This window comes from Ambystoma mexicanum, chromosome 12 (assembly GCF_040938575.1).
Source record: "Ambystoma mexicanum isolate Mex_15411 chromosome 12, UKY_AmexF1_1, whole genome shotgun sequence".
In the NCBI taxonomy this organism is placed as follows: domain Eukaryota; kingdom Metazoa; phylum Chordata; class Amphibia; order Caudata; family Ambystomatidae; genus Ambystoma; species Ambystoma mexicanum.
Window position 1 is genome coordinate 1,055,201,099 of NC_090936.1, and position 17,363 is coordinate 1,055,218,461.

At 46.0% G+C, this 17,363-nt stretch overlaps 1 protein-coding gene across 5 annotated transcripts in view; it reads left to right on the top strand.

Annotated features, from left to right (window-relative positions):
* Window positions 1-17,363, top strand: part of STRIP2 (striatin interacting protein 2) — a 335,180-nt gene that overhangs the window by 94,167 nt on the left and 223,650 nt on the right. For all 5 annotated transcript variants that reach the window (XM_069629588.1, XM_069629586.1, XM_069629584.1 and 2 more), the window contains exon 3: window positions 8,460-8,534. In XM_069629588.1, coding sequence (XP_069485689.1) covers window positions 8,460-8,534 — 75 coding nt within the window. The remainder of the gene's footprint in view (window positions 1-8,459; window positions 8,535-17,363) is intronic.

Sequence of the window (17,363 nt, forward strand, 5' to 3'; positions counted from 1 at the left end):
TGTTGGAAGGATCATCAGAGGTGCTTATGAGGGCCTCCTGGTTACTGAGGGCTACAACAGCTGGAATTGCATGTAGCCTGGTGGGCACAATGATAAAGGTGAAGGCTGCACTGGATGCGTATCTCATGGAGAAAACTGCCACAAGGTTGGCGTAGAGCTGACCGATTCCAAAGCGGTGGACCTCCTAAGAATGGACTTCTGTTGTAGGTTGATTGATGGACAGGAAATTGATAAACACTAGCTTACAGGGTCTTCCATTAGTACAAAAAATAATATAAATAAAATTGCAAAAGCCGTAGATATAGTGTAATTTGACTATAATTGTTAATTCTCTACTACTAATATAACTCCGTCAGACACATGAATGGTGCTGTTGTGTGAATAACTGAAACTTCATATTTTGCAGCATGTAAGAGCACTCAGCAGGGAAAAGGTGCTGCAGAACAGGGGATATAGTTAAAATAGTTATATAATATCAATATGTTATGCTTAAAACCTTGAGTCTTCCTACCAACCTGGGCCGATAAAACCCATACAACATGCAGCAGCCCCATGCCTGGTGCTCGCCTGTTTGGCCACCTCCTGATCAGATTATAATGGTTCCCAGTAGAAAACTGCTAAATGTTGACAATGGTCTGCCCCACAAACAACGCCGTCCATCTTAACACACGTAAATATCTATCAGACCAACTCTTAATTTGCTGAGGATCTCAATCAATGCACAACAAAGAAGTGCAAAATGCAATGCATGGAAATCTTAATCTTCAAGAAACAACAAACCCCCCCCCCCCCTGAGAAGCCAATCCCTCTCGGGTCGGGCCCCAAGAATACCTTTCACCAGAGGTCTCCAGGCCCCCTTCCTTCATCATACTCAGCAAAAACCTGAAAACACTCCTCCTCAAAAAATAACCAAAGGGTATATAGAGCAATATTGACCCCCTCAATCCATATCCGCAAATCCTTTGAAGAGACATGAGACTAAAGCTCCTCATCAATCCTTGTCACTGTTGTAACCCCGTTCACCCTGGGCCCTCACCATCTAGATCCCCAACACCTCTTTCCAAACTCTTCCGCTAACCAACTTGGAATAAATACCCTTTCTTAAAGCAAATTTAGTGAAAACATAAAGCTGGAATGACTTAATCAATCATTCCATTGTATCCGAAATGCCAATCCTGACATTCACATGCCATTTTTTTATTTTTTATTTTACTGTATATTTATATGGTGCCTATACACAAGTGTTTCCTGGTGCCACAAGACAAGAAAGGGGGCAGGGGGAGACATGGGATATCATACGAACAATAGCAACAAGAAAAAGAGACGGTTCTATTGGCCTTGTGACAATCCTACTATGCAAGTGCTTGAGGATAAGTGCCAGGGGAGAGGTAGAAGGAGACGTGCAAACGTTGTGGGAACCCAAAGGGGTGGGGGGTTCTGTACAGGCCTGGGCGATACATGCCAGGGGAGAGAGGGGGGAGTGAAGATGCAGTGCTGTGGGCAGGTGGACTGGGTAGGGAAGTCCGGAAAAGGAAGCCCAAGTGCTAGCGGAGGATGCTGGTAGGTACTGGTAGGGGAGGTGGTCTGGTCCCTGTAAGACTCAGAAAGGGACCAGGCCCCAGTCGCAGCAGCAGATGGAGAGAATAGCAAGGGAGGGGGAGATGGAAGGCAGAGGAGAAAAGGAAGATCTTGAGAAGTTTTCGAAACCTAAGAAGATCTGACGCAAGTCTGATGGGGAGAGGGAGGCTGTTACAGAGGGAGGCACAGCCAAGGAGAGGGATCTACCACCCACTCTCGACTTGGATAAACGTCTGACCTGCAGAGAGCTGGAGTCAGAGGACTGAAGAATTCTGGCTGGGCAGTATTTAGGGATGGAAAGCTGGATGTAGGGAGGTCCAAGTCCCCAGACAGCCTTGTGGATGATGCAGAGAGTTTTGAATTTGATCCTTGCAGTAACCGGGAGCCAGTGGAGAGATTTAAGGGCTGGAGAGAGATGCAGTCCCTGGCCTTGAGGCCAAGGATAAGTCTTGCAGCCCTATTCTGGATTAGTTGAAAGGGGCAAAGGGAGGAGAGAGGAAGGTTGAGGAAGAGGCTGTTGCAGTAGTCAAGTTTAGAGAGAGCCAGAGCTCTGCAGACATTGAGCTTCTGGGGGGAAGGTGAGAAAAGGCAGAGTGCCCCTAAGGAGAGGGAGCTGAAAGTTGCACATTTAAAGGTTGCGCTAATCGCCTATTCCTGAGAGTTGGCATAATGTGAAAGACGGATCATACAGATGATTCATGGTGACTTAGCCACACTACGCTGGCAAAGTATGAAGGGCTGAACACATAGATGTTGAATGTCCACTTAGACACTATATTGAGAATCCCACCCTTACTTCCTTTCATTCTTTGAAGCCATTCCTCCCAGAAGGTGTTCACTTAACAACTTAGCCTATGAAACCATAGTCAACTCTTAAATGCAATGCTATAGGACCTCCTTCCAATACCTTCTTGTAGTCACAATAGAACATCTCTAGAAGATGATGATTCCAAGATTGCTGCCAAACTGCCCATTATCGAACACAAGGGGCTTTGCACTGTCCTCCAATTTTATTAATAAAACAGCACACTGGAGAGGGAGTCTCTCCCTCTCACGACGCGTTTCGCCCAACACAGGCTTGTCCCTTTTTCTTTCTACGGTCTAAAGTTTCTGCTGTCCCAGGCTTTATTAAGGAAAACTACCATCCTCCTTGGGTAGATGGAGGTTACCGCCACTCCACCAATTTTTTAACTTGTAAGAGCTGGTCTCAAACCTCTGGGTTGGTAATACTAATTTGGCATTCAGAACAGGCAGTTCTGCTGGGCAAGGCCAGATTAACATGGGGGATAACACAATGCTAAAGCAGCCCCCCGCCTCCACCTCCCCTTCCACTGGCAATATTCGGCAGATTAATTATCCAGCGGACGGAGCCTTCACCTGTGGCTGACAGTGGGGCTTAGAAGACAACCCGGCGGCTACCTCCTGGTCATCCACAGGCATATGTTTTTTAGTGAGAGCTTTGGTCCCTATGTTTAACCACTACCTGTACCTTTGTTTAGCTTTATTTTAAAAAAAAACAAGTTTTCATACCTTTTATTGGACTAACTGAAGATATTATGTTGAGATGGTAGATGCATACGTTTTTGAAGTTCCAGAGATGTATTCATCAGATGGTGATGACACGATAACTGTGTAACAAAGAAAATCTCACACAGCGCTGGACACAACTTTATTTATTTTTTGTTAAATCTTTTTATTGAACATCATATACCAAAATAGAAACAGCCCGTTGCATAGGGTGTGGGTATATGAGGCAGCACATTTGCAGAGTTTGAATATAGTCATAGACACTATTCCTTCTAACAGATATGACGGTGCTGCTGAAAAACGATTGCCTTGTTCCTCCCTATGCTCAGGGCTCCCTATCCCCACCTACCAGTTCCCTTCCCATCCTCCCGTTGGTTCCGGCCCACAACGCACTTAGCACTAGCGTCAAGTGTTTGTCTCACCCTGAACATAATGACAGTTGAAAAGCACCTTTTGTTACCGTGCTGCTGATCTGGGCCTTCCATCCCCAGTTTCTGAGCCTTGCGTGACTCCCTTGCCATCAGGTGTATATTTGTGATATATGGGTGTGCATGCTCTCCCAGAATGGGCTTGTCAATGTGATGTCTCTACCCGCTGCCTGCCGTCTGTTAGTAATACATGGATATGTACCTTGCCCGTTGGTTGCCTATTGTGTTATGTTAAAAAATGTTCAGATATATGAGTCTGTTAGTTCTTTAAAACATGTGGCTTGTGCCAGTCTAGCACGGTGCTTGTATGTATTATATTCTAGGCAGCATAGTTTGGAGAGAAGTGAATGCCACATGCAGTTGGTAGGGGGTTTGGCTGCTTTCCAATTAAGGATCAGAGTGCCAGTTCTCCCCTATTCCCCCTAGTAGTAGAGAGCCTGGGGTCATAATCTCTGTCCTGTCTATGCCTGAAATCTGTCTGTATACCTTGTACCAGAATGCCTTTATCCTGGGGTAAGACCATAGAATGTGTACTAGGGTTCCAAGGCCCCCACATAGTCTCCAGCGGTCCGGGGAGTGTACAAGACCCATCCAGAACAGCTTGCTTGGTGTATAGTACATTCTGTGGATGAGTTTATATTGAATGTCCCGATTGCGTATGTTCACCGAGACCATTGGTATGGCTTCGAAACAGTCATGGAGATCTCCTGGGTCAAAATGGGTTGCAATATCCCCGGACCATTGGAAGGCAAGGATGTGGATGCATGTTAGATTATTGGGGGTGCATATTATGTAAAAAATATATAGGTGCGGGTGTGTTGCCGTGTTCTGCTCCATTTCTGATTCCCCCGGCATCGGGGGAGGGAGGGGAGCAGTAAGGGGTTGTTCTGTGGTGTGTTTGCAAATCACTGATAACATGGTCATGTATTGGAGTCATTCTGATTCTCCCAGCACAAGCATTCCCCTCCCGGTAGAGGTCCATTACCTTGATATGTTGCCACTTTATCTTGTTTGGGATGTAGCCTGTGGCTTAGCTCATATGACAACAATGCCCTGATACTACTCCAGCCTAGGGTCGACTGCATTGAAGAGCCTAGCTATGCCCAAAGTCTGTGCCATTGCGTAAGCATTGGCCCCAGTATCAGGTCCTTTTTAATTTTGGCCGGTAATTTGCGCAGGTGGATGGCCAGGACCTCGGTCGGTGAAAGCAGAGTCAATAGGGCTAGTTCTATACTTTTCCAGTGGACAGGTCTACTTTAAGCCATCACTTGGCCCAGCATACCTGTACCGCCTGATATTATGTTCTCCATTGTGGGAGCGATACGCCGCCCTCTGCCTAAGAAGCCTGAAGGATTTCTTTTGCCCCTCCAGACAAATTTGGTTAAGGCGGAGTCTAATTCTTTGAACATCTGGTTCGTAGGGGAGAAGGGGCGCATCACCGCCAAATCAGTTTTCGGAAAGGAATTTATTTTGAAGGCATTGATCCTTCCGGATAGGGACAAGAGTAGATCTTGTTTCATATTTTAGTGCGACAAGGGGATCATTTAGTTGGAGTATTTCATTCCGGGCAGGCAAATTTTAACCCCCAGGTACGTGATATGGTGGAGGTGAAGTCTAAATGGGGCACCCCTGCCAGGGTCCCAAGGGATTTCTAGTCTTAATGGAATAAATTCGGACTTTGCCCAGTTTATAACATAACATAACCTACCTGGGGCCGAGGTATTGTGGTAATGAATGCAGCCTCAGGAGTGCAGTCTTGTAGTCACTTAAATATATAAGGAGGTCATCTGCATAATCTCAGTCTCACGTTGTATCCCTGTCCAGCCCGTGTCTGTTCGTAGTTTGATCGCTAATAGCTCCATAGTGAGAACTTAGAAGAGGGGGTATAAGGAGCATCCTTGTCGTGTGCCCGAGTGAAGGCCAAAAAGAGCAGACGTAATGCCATTCATCAACACGGCTGCTGTGGGGCCAGTGTACTACAGCAGTATGAAAAGTTTTATACATTCTGGTGGGAAGCCGAAGGTGCTCAGCAATTGAAACATAAAGTCCCATTGGACCTTGTCAAATGCTTTCTCCGAGTCCAGTGTTAGGATCCTCTCGTCTGGGTTTATCCCCCGCCCACTATGACGTGTAGTAGGCGGCGAACGTTGTTGGTTGAGTGTCTACCCAGGATGAACCCGGTTTGGGCCTTCTGAATAAGGTTTGGGAGTAGGCCTTCGATGCGATGGGCTAAACATTTCGCTAAAATCGTTGCATCTTGATTGATTAGCGATATCCGTCAGTATGAACCACAGTCCACTGCGTTCCAACCTTTCTTTTGGAACACTACTATGTTCGCTGCAAGCATGGAGCTCGGCAGGGAACCCGTGTTTCCGGCCTTGACATAAACCGCTTCGAGGATGGGTCCTAGGTGGTCGGCAAGCGCTTTATAGAAGTCCATGGGGAGTCCATCGGGGCCAGCGGCCTTGCCCGCCGAGAAGGACCCGATCGCATGGAGAATCTCCTGCGTGATGATTGGAGTGGCCAAAGTTTCTATATTGGTTGCTTTCAATTATGGGAGCTCTATGGAGATTAGGAATTCCTGAATACGTTGTGGGTCTATCTGAGTTGGTTCTGCGTTTAATGCGCTATAAAATTGTGCGAACCGCTCATTAATTTGTTTGTCCCCCTGTACTAGGTTCCTTTCTCTGTCCTTGATGGAATAAATAATTTGCGCTGCCTGTCATTTACATAGTGCAAGTGCCATAAGATGTAGGGGTCGGTCACCTTCGCAGTAATACGTTTGTGACCAACTGGTAAATGATTTCTGGGACCAGGAAGAGGAGACCGCTTTTAATTCCGATTGAAGCCCCACCAGCTTAGCATGTGTTTGTAGGTTGTATGAGCGTTTGTTCCTTTTCCTTGGTCAATATGTCGGCCGTCAGTTGAGCTTGCCGTTTTCCCCACGTTTTTAGTTTGTGAGCCCAGCATGAAATAAACTTCCCCCTAATGTAAGCCTTATATGCGTCCCAGCACTTCAGACTTGTAAAATCATCGGACATAATGGTTAGCCAGTTTCCTCCACCAGGTGTTGGAGGAAGTCTGGGTATCCCAGGGCTCTAAGATTGAGATGCCACACCAGCCTCTTACTTGAGACGTCTGGAAGGTCTAACCAGAGGAGTACTGGTGAGTGATCTGAGAGGGTGGAGGCCAGTATTTTGCATTCTGTGATTGAGAGTGGAGTTAGAGGGCAGGAGCCAGTAGTCGAATCTAGAGTAGCTACTGTGTCTATTTGAGTAGAATGTGAAGTCTCTCTATTGTTCGTGAGTGAACCAACAAGCATCTTGAAGTCAGGGCTCCTTCAGGAGCGATTGAAGGGTGATAAGTTGATGAGTTTTCATGGTAGCAGGTGCAATGTCATGGACGTGCTTTGGCGGTCTATTGATAGGACTAGAGCTATGTTGAAGTCCCGCCAAATCAGCATTGTAGCACTCATATATCGAGCACAAACAGAGAAGGTGTGGGTGAAGAAGGATGCCATGTTGGTTGTGGGCCCATATATGTTTAGAATATTTACAGCCTGATGTATTATGTGGCCCTGTATCAATACATATCTGCCTTTGTCTACCGTCGTGTTAAGGACCTGGAAGGGGACCCTCTTGTGTATTAGGATAGATACTCCCCTCTTCCCGTGACATGGGGAGTGTACCGCCTTTCCAGCCCACCCGTGACATAGTTTGTCCGACTCAGTTGAGTTGAGGTGCGTTTCTTGGAGAAACAGTATGTCTGTTTGTAAATCGCGTGTATAAGTGAGCATATGTTTCCTCTTTATGGGGTGGCCCAAGCCCAGGATATTAAGGGTTATACAGTTAGAGCTGGTGATTGTAGTTTTAGGGAGGGAGATGCTCCCTCCAAGTGATAAGGACCGACTTTCTCGTCCCCAGTATGTGCTCGTTTCAGGGCTGGGATTTCTTCTGTAGGATTGCGCCCCTAAACATATCCCAACATTTCAAATCGTGACCAAACAATGAAACAGTAAAACACTGGGTACGTGAACCGTGCCCCAGTACAGAAAATGACAGCCCATGCGTGGGGATGATTGGTGGAGGCCTGAGGGTCTCTGCCACTTTCCACACATACCGAAGTCCCTTTCCTCAGGGTATTGGTGGTGTTGTGAACTCTCCTTATTCTCCAGTCTCTTATCGCATACCAAAAGCAAATAAGGGGGGGGATATGAGAGACAGTCAAGAACAAGGGAAAAAGGAAAAAGAAAAGAAAAACTTGGTTGGGGTGGATGAGGTTCGGGTGACGGGTGATACAGTGGAGCTGTAAGCTTGGTCCCGTCTAATATTGAAGAGTCAGCGTCAGGTCTCTGTGCCGTATCAGAGTCTCCTTTGAGGGAAATAAGGGCAACCCCCTTCTGGTCAAGGCCATTTAGCATGAGCGCTTCCAGGGAATGTGTCACTGAGTAGGCCGATGTTAGTGTATAAGGTCAGGATCTGGTGCAGCGACTGTGGTACTCAATTTACTGTGGGTTTTTGTTGCCTACCCTGATTTATTGGGTATCTGCCCGTTTTCCTCCAGCGACCTTGTGGTCTATTCTGGCATTGAGGTCTAGGTGGGCATGGCCCACATTCAGGGCAAAGGTTTCCTGTGCTGGGGAAATCTGCAGAGACAATTTCTTTGTCATAGGAAGTACCAAGTCGCCACTGGGTTTTCGAAGGAGTGCCACTGTTTGTCCAGCTTGATGCACCACATGGCCGAAAACTTGCAGAGCATATGGGATCCTTTCTTTACCGCTCATCCCATCACACATCCTACAACACCGGACTTCATCACACTAGACCCCCAAGTGTAGACATGTTTTGACTAATGACTGGATTGTTTCCAATACCGTTTGCATTTCCATGGCTTTAACTGTTCTTTTTTTGCCACCACTTTCAACAGAACTCTTCAGCTACACGGAGGAGCCTGAATTCGCCCTGAATAAAAGATGTTTTGAGGAAGACTTTAAAACTCAAGGTAAATCTGCCATTTCTCAGTGCTAGAACATTTTTCATTGTTATGCCCCATTTTGCCCTATTTCCTTTCGAAGTACTTCTGTTTTGATTTGGGGATTTAAGCTACTTCCCGCAGGCGTCCAATTGAACCAAATGGTAGACAGAGCGAAGTGTAGGGGCAAACATCTTTCTCTGTCATTCTTTGCCCCTTGTTAGCCCCTGGGTGCAACAAAATTGACAGACACATCACACAAAAACAAACAACATGGAAATTAAATAGCATCACACTGTTCCACGAGACAACTATTTACATACACTTGCATTCTGCTCAACTGAAACTATGCATCTGCACACATCCACAAAATCGACTTTCTCACCACACACACCTTGACATGCTCTTTTACAAAGAAACATGCCTGAAACTCTGCCCCACACCCATCATCCCCGAAATGCTCCCCCCACACGATCTCATCGAGCACAGTGAACACCCACCCAAAGCAGGTGGTGGCATTGCCATTATTTATGAAAACCTCACTCATTTAACAACCCATTCACCCACCATATACATCCTTTGAGGCCCTCTCAGTTGCTCCCCTCTATCACACCCACACCACACATTCATCCACCTTATTAGCCGCCCTCAACACACAATCCCAACTTTCACACTGAATGGCTACAAACTTTGCCACAAACAACCTACACCTACACATCACAGATAGCTGGCAACACCTGTGACCTACTGATTTCATGCAGAAATCACATTTCTGTGCAAAACCGAATCTGGCTATCATGATCTGATAACATGTTGACGCCCTTCACACTCACTCAGCCACACAATATCCCCCCACCTGCCACACATCCCTCGCCCAACACATTACAGACACTGCCCTCGTACCACTCATATCACCCCCTCCTCTTTTCACACGCACCCCCTTATCCACCTCAACAATTACAATACAACCGTAAACAAGGCACTCAACAAAATAGCCATCCTCCAAACACACAAACCTCACAACCGCCTACCCAAACAATGGTTTAAAGATTCTCTCCTTTCCATCAAACAGGAAGCCACACGCCTTGAAAGAGCCTGGCAAAAGAACCCATACCCCTCTACTAGGATAGCCCACAAACAATGCCGCTCTGAATACAAGGTAGCAATACACCATGCCAAAACTGCCCGCTAATGTCAAGAAATCCAACCCACCACCATTTGCACACAGAAACGTTTCAACATCATCAAGTCACTCTCCAAACCACCATCCATCTTGGTATGCAACTCCCTCACTGACTGCTTTAACTTAAAAATACATTAACATCAGACAAACCCTCCCAACTGCAGTCCCACTTCCACCCTCTACTCCCAAACCCTTGGACACAGCCCACCCCACCGATCAAGACACCCTTACCAATCTCACAGTGAAAGAAAACCGGCATGCTTCCTGGATGACACATGCCCACCCCAAGCTGCATCACCACCCTGGCTCCACAATAGGTCAACACTATCAACTCCTGTCTCCTACATAGTAAAATTCCCATCATACTTGAAACAGGGCAAATTCCCCTCCCCCCACCCACAATTCCTGAAAGCGACTGTCCCATCACTATCCTGCCATCCCTCACCAGAATCATGGAACACATTAAGAGTCAACCTCATTAACACATCACCACAAAGAACTCCTTGGTACCTTGAAATCAGGCTGTCGGCCCAGGCACAGCACAGAGTGCAACACTTTACATCCTCCTCATACTCTTAGACCTTTTCAAAGCTTTAACACCATCAACCACACCATACTCCTAAGCATCTATCCCACTGGTTGAAACTCTAAGGCACAGTTCTCAACTGGTTCACCTCCTTCCTCAATGACAGGACACACTTTATCTCCATTACCCCCTATAGATCCACCCTCACCCCAATCAAGTACAGGGTTACACAATAATCCTCCATGTATGCAGATGATATGCAAGTACACTTCCAAGTCTGCTACCCCTCACAACTCCACAAACTCAAATGCTGTCTCTCTACCATCACCACTTGGATGGTCTCCAATGTCCTCAAACTCAAGCAATCCAAAATGGAATACCTCCTCATTTACCCTTCCCAGTACTGACCACACCTGTCAAATCCCTAGGCTTCAACATTAATCCCCACCTATCTTTCACACACCACATAGTTGCTGTCACTACCTACTGCTGCATCTCCTCCAAAAGATAAGACGCATCCTTGACTCGAGCGACATATGCATCGCAGTACCAGCACTATTTCTGTCCAAGCTGGACTATGGATACCATATCCTCACTAGACTCTCCAACTGCACCCAATCCCCCTGCAAACCATACAGAATTCAGCAGAAAGACTCCAAGAAACCTGAAGCTACCCTAACACTTGCATGTCACCCCAGCGTTCCCCCAGTTTCCTTGACTTACCACTATGCTGAGAATTGTATTTGCATTTAATATATTTATAGAGTGCTTTATGCCCAAGTGCTTAACCAAAGGGATGAACGGTACAAATCGCATGAATGTAATAACATAATGAAAAGAAAGAAGATACTCCTTAAGGTAAGACTGGAACTGAGGAAAAGAGGACAAAGAGGGACAAGGAAGTGCTTTGAAGTGTCTACGAAAGCGGGATTGGGCGCAAGGGGGACGAGGAACTGAAAAAAGAAAAAATGGCTCGAGAAAGGAGAGAACACAGTGGGGAGTATAAAAAATTGAGCGGAGAGAGATGGGGCAGATTGTGAAGAGATTTAAAGACAAAACAGATCAAGTTAAAGAGCACATGAGATTCTGAGAGAAGCTAGGAACGAAAAGATAGAACATGGGAGTTGTCTGCATAGAAGTGATGAGAGACCAGAAGAGGAGATAATAGCACCGGGAGGAATTGTGTAGAAAAGGGAAAAGAAGAGGACCCAGAACTGAACCCCTGGTTACACCATATTTAAGAGGAATACAGAGGAAGTATGGCCAACTCATGAGAGAGTGTAAGTGCGGTTTGTGAGGTAAGAGGGAAACGGGTGCAAAACAGAACCCCCAAAAGCAGAAAAGAACGGAGAAGAAGAGGGTGGTCAACAGTCTCGAAAGCTGCTGACAAGTCTAGGAGAACCAAGAGAGAGGATTGTTTGGCATAGCGGCTGAGAGGAGAGAAGCACTCAGTTGAGTGAAGTGGGCAAAAGCCAGATTTCTATAAAGGGAGATGAGAATTAGAAATGAGATGAGTAGAGATCTGGTAGTAGGCAATACACTCATGGAGCTTATAGAGGAAGGGAAGAAGTGATACAGGCTGATAGTTGTAGGAAGAGAACAATCAAGAGAGGGTTATCTGTGGGTTGAGTCGTCAATCACATATTACAGAATATTGGGAAAAATTACATTGGCTCTCGATAGAGCAGCAAGTACATTTTAAAGGGCTAGTAATAGTCTTTAAATGTCTTTCAGGTAATGCCAGGAATATCTTAAATCTAGACTACAAATGGCCACACCAAAGCGTGCTCTGTGATCCAACAGCCAGATGTTACTGGCTCAACCACGCATAATTCTGAAGACACTAGGTGGAGCAAGTTTTGCCCCCTGGGCTCTAAAAAGTTTGAATATGATCCCGCTCTACATAAAAAAATGTGTAACATTACAGCAGTTTAGAAAGTGTGTTAAGACATTTCTCTTTGATGTACAAGGTCATTCCTGAGCATTTGACATACACGGACGCCTCAAAGGACTCTGCTAGTCACTTTTCTTAGTGACTTTTTTTTAACTCTCCCCTACTCTGAGCTGATTTGTTTCCTGTTTGTTTGTCCTTTTGAGCGCCCTGAGACCTTTGGGTTAGTGTTGCGCTATGTAAAAATGTATTTAGTTAGTTAGGTTTCTTGAGACTGGGTAGAATACTAGCACGTTTGAAAGAGGACAGAAAGTGGCGATTGGAGAGAAGAGTTAATGATAGAAGTAAGATAGGGGAGAAGAAAAGTACAGACCTTAGGAATTAAGGAGGAAGGAAAAGGATAAGAGGGGGGAGAAGTGGGACAAACTTTAGAAAGAAAAGTGCCAGTGTCCGATTCTGAAAGGGGAGAACTGATTTGAAAATACTTTGCATCATATACACAGCCATCCACCTCAAAACCCTATCCTACCTTCACGGCAAACAGAAAACCGTCAGACACAAAAATACCAAGTAATCCAACCAAAGTCTGCTACTCATTCCACTCTGCAAACTCACCTTCACACAAAAATAGACATTCACCCAATGTGCACCCAGAGCCTGGAGCACCCTAACACTCCACATTTGCACTGCACCCCCCATCATCACTTTCCCAAAACATACCTCTTTCCCCACATGTAATCCGGCCAGACCTCCTCCCATGTCATCCTCTGTCTATTCTAATCTTCCTATCCTGTCCTATAAATATTGTAAGTTCTTTTTCACCTCCTCCATTTTGAACTTTGTAAGGTCCTCCGTGACAATCTGAGTGGGCCTGCGCTGGACAAAAATTCAAATGAAATAAATAAAATATAAGCCGGCTGAGCTGTCAAGGTATCTCAGCATTCCCTGGTACTTGTAAACCTCCAGTGGCATGGTAACAATGATTTCTATAGAGTTATTTAATTCATTGGTACTTCTAAGCAATCAATGGCAAGGCATCTCACAGTTTCTTGACACTTGTAGACTTCCATCACCAAGGAAATAGTACAACAGCCAGGTGTTTAATCTTTTCTTAGTATTTGTACAATGACTTAGGTCAGAATTGGTAATTCAGCTGGGTGAGGTTCTCTGTGGGCCATCGTAGAGTCCCTGCCCAGCGCCACAGTCATGGCAGGAGACGTCTGTACCATTTCACATGCAGTTTAGATTTTGCTCTTACATTGGGCGACACGGACGTACATGTACATGACATAATTTGTTCCCCTGTGCATGATCACGGAGGCCTTCCCTGCATCTCTGACACCTCAATGTTGGCACCTATAATTGTGAGCGAACTAAGTAAAAGAGTGCGGCTTTCATTGGGCCCCTCTTCCCCAGCGTTGTGTACTTTCCCCTTTCGGGAACACGTCCATTTTCATCTTCCAACAGAAAGAAGCTGTAAAAAATTTGGTGATCATGGAAATGCCGCTTTGGTTACTCCGAGAAGGGGTTTGGAAGGGGGCCTGCCCCCCACTATGACAACTTTCACGTAGATAAGGGTCTGCCATCAGGGATTTTTCTTCCACCTGGAGTGGACCCCTTCTCCCTAGGGAACGATTACGCCGACCTTTCAGCCCCAAAGGGGGAAGCAAGATCGGCTTCCACCCCGGAAGACTCTTCTTCCCCCACCCATCCCAACGAGCCCTCCAATTTCCTGGTATTTTCGCGTATACTTAATCTGTTGGATAAGGGTCATGAGTTAACCCATTGTTCAATAAGGGAGATGCAGGGTTCACTTGCGCTTATGAAAGACAAAATGGCTAGATTGGAAGGCTTTATTCTAGCAGAAGAACAATTCAAACCCTTCTATCTGGCCCAATTTGAAGAAATGTTGGTGAGTGTTGCCTCCATCTCGCAACATCCCCTGTGTAGCAATTCGACTCGCTCACAAGGCTCCCAAACTGAATCTGAGATCCGTCCCACATACCCGCCCCAAAGATCTTACTCGCAAGTAGTGCAAGACGATAAGAGGGATAAATTGGAGCATGGTGATTTGTAGGCAATTGATCTGTTGGAAGTTAGAAAACTCCAGCATGATCGTCTCCTGCAGGTGGAACAACTCTTATATAAGTTGGCTGTGACCCACCACCATTTGGACCCGTCAGATTGCCCAGGCAAGGGACCTGAGGTTGATGAGGGGATTGTCGGTTCTCCGGACAGCCCCGCTCTTCTGACGGATATCATCAATGCCCAGTCCACCCTCCCCCTTGTGGCTTTGGTTTTGCCTTTGGAAGCTCAGGAGGGCCCTGTAGTGCATGAAGGAAGGCACTTTATTTCTCGCAAGGCAAGGAAGTCCTTCCTAAGAGCCCAAAAACGACTAAATCAGACAAAGGCTATGCAGAAGAAAGTTGCCTCCAAAGCACCCTCTGTCACGTGTGTGCAGGTGTCAACTGATCCCAGTTCATTATCAAACCTCAATAATGTTGCCAATCATGACGACCTGGGATTAGACCTGTGAGACCTGGATGAGGAAAGCAAGAAACATTTACAGATTGCAGCCCTGAAAAGTAGCAATGTCCAGATTGCATCCCGTTCTTCTCCTAGGATTCCAACGCCTAAAACGCAATTTCAGCTCCACTGTTTTTTCCCAAATATTGAATCTAAGAAAGTGCTTACCCGGTTGCCAGTTGGCTCAAAAGTGGCACCCGCTGCGAGCCCAGTAATCATTTAGTTGCCCTCGGAACTGTCATCTGGCGGACTGGTAGTTGACTCGGTTACGCCGGCATCTGTCTTTGTGGTAACTGAAGAGCAGGAGGTGACTGCCTCTAAATTAGAGGTTGTACAGGCTCCTCTGGCTCCGGTGCAGCCTGGCCTCGTTGAGGATGTGCCATGTCATCAACCATCCCCTGCAGCGATCTTTAGTGATGCCTTGTCCTTCTCGCAAACTCCCAAGGATATGAAACTAATCCTTGGTTGGACTAGTAATCCGGACATCAACGGCCCAGTTCGTATTAATAGGTCATTTCTGATTAATTCTTTTTTTCAGATTCCTGCATTAAGAAATCTATCATCAAAGGACCTCGACTGGGTCAAACTTGCGGCCCATAACAACCATAGAGTGCTCTGTAGAGTACAATCGCAGATTATATCTAAAATGATTTTGGACTTCTCAGATGATTTTCACACCATTGGTCTTGTGCCTTGTTTGTTTTTGGACATGGAGAGTGCTTGGGCCTTTCTCGACTGGGTACTTGCCCCTCCCACAGAATGCCTGGAGGCCCGGCCTTGGTTCCCTTTGAATCTCATGCTAACCGCCTATCTGTACAATTGGCCTTGCTTACGCAAGCACTGAATGGCCTTTCTTGGTTGGAGCCCTTGATAAAAGTGGCTGTCGCCATGAAAGAACCCATGCCTGATTCATAATTGGCCAGCTTGACCATTGCCTCTTGGAACTGCTGTGGCTTAGGCAACCTCGGGGTATGGCATCGACGAGTTGGGCTTGACAAGAAACCAGATATCTTATTTTTACAGGAAACGATGGCTTTAAGCGATGTCTCGCTAGACGGATATGTCTGTTCTTCTGTTCCGGCACGTCGTGTGCTTGCAGGCCGTCCTTCTGGGGGTATCGCTGTTCTTATTAATCATGGCTTGAAGGTAGAGTCTTCTTTATTGGACAATTCTGATTCATGTATATTGGTGGAATTGTCGCTTGAGCACTGTGAAGTTCCGTCCCTGCTCTTGCTGTCTATCTATTGGAGCCCAAAGGCAGTCTCTCTGAATTCGATCTTAGAGGAATTGGATCGTATCTTGGGCCATGCCTCTGTCTCTTGTCCTAATCACGAAATTGTGATTGGAGGTGATTTGAATTCATACCTAGAACTTTACAACTCTGAACGGCCCCCTTGTCCCTCCTCTGTATATGTCCAACAAGCCTTCCATAGAGGATCCCAATGGGCAAGCTTCTTCGAAGCATGGGGTATTTACCCAATCCAACTTGCGCCACATTCCATTAAAACCTCCTGGAGGGGTGGTTCAGCTTCATCTCTTATTGATTATCTATTGGCGTCTAGAGTGTGTACTGGTTTGCTTGACTCAATCTTAGTTTTAGATTTGGGAGTGAGCGACCATCATATGCTGTTCTCGCGTATACATCTGGGAATTGATGCACACAAAGCCTCGGCCCCAGCTCGTATGGTTGAATGTGATAGGCATACTATCTCTGTCAATTGGCACCCTTTGGTCTGCAGGAAATTGGTGTTTCTGGTGAACAGGGATCTCCTAGTGTGCCAGGAGGACTTCCTCTCGGTGGGTAATGTGGAAAAAATTAACAAAATAAATCTTACAATGATTCACAGGCATTTGTCTAACCTAGTGAATGACTCCCTGGCCAAGGGCAACCTTCTGGATGTCCATACTAATTTGGATTTGGTTGTAAGCCTAAAAAGCGAAAAAATAGCGACCTTCATAACCTAAGAAGTAAGTCTATTAGCTTGCCTAACTACCACAGAGAAAAAAACTATATTGCTGCTCGTTTTAAGCAGCAATTAAAGACCCTTCGCCAGGCTGCATACAACTTAGCCAACCATCATATGATTGAGTTGTTATACAAAAAGAAAAACCCAGGATCTCTGGGCTATCTTAAGAAATCCGTCTGGCAAGGCAGATACCCGAATGGTTGCAACCATTTCGGGCACTGAATGGGAGCAGTTTTTTTGTCAAAAATACGCACTGCCGGAAATCCACTCCAAATTAGAATCAATCAACATGCAGTTGTCCCCTCCATCTGTCTGCCCGTGGGAACTCAAAGACGACATATGGGCAATTTCCCAATTGAAATTTTCGAAAGCGGCTGGTCCAGATGGGTTGCCCCCATGTGTCTTTAAGGACGATCCCAATTTTTGGGCTAGGTACCTGCTTCCACGCTACCAGTTCATTTACCAAATTGGTAGAGTTCCAAAATCATGGCTGATGGCAATAGTAATTCCGATACATAAAAAGGATGCCCTAAGTAACCCGCTACACTTTAGGCCATTTGCCCTATTAGATACAGCTGCAAAAAATTTTGCACGGCTTGTCCTGTGCGATTTGGAAGCTTATTTACGTGCCTCGAACATCCTTTCAAAAGCCCAGGTCGGTTTTCGGCGGGAAATGGGCACTCCGTTAAATGCTTCCATTCTTGCTCACCTCCTTCGGACTGTGCACTCTAAGTCAAATGGCACCATTTATATGGCAGCACTAGAT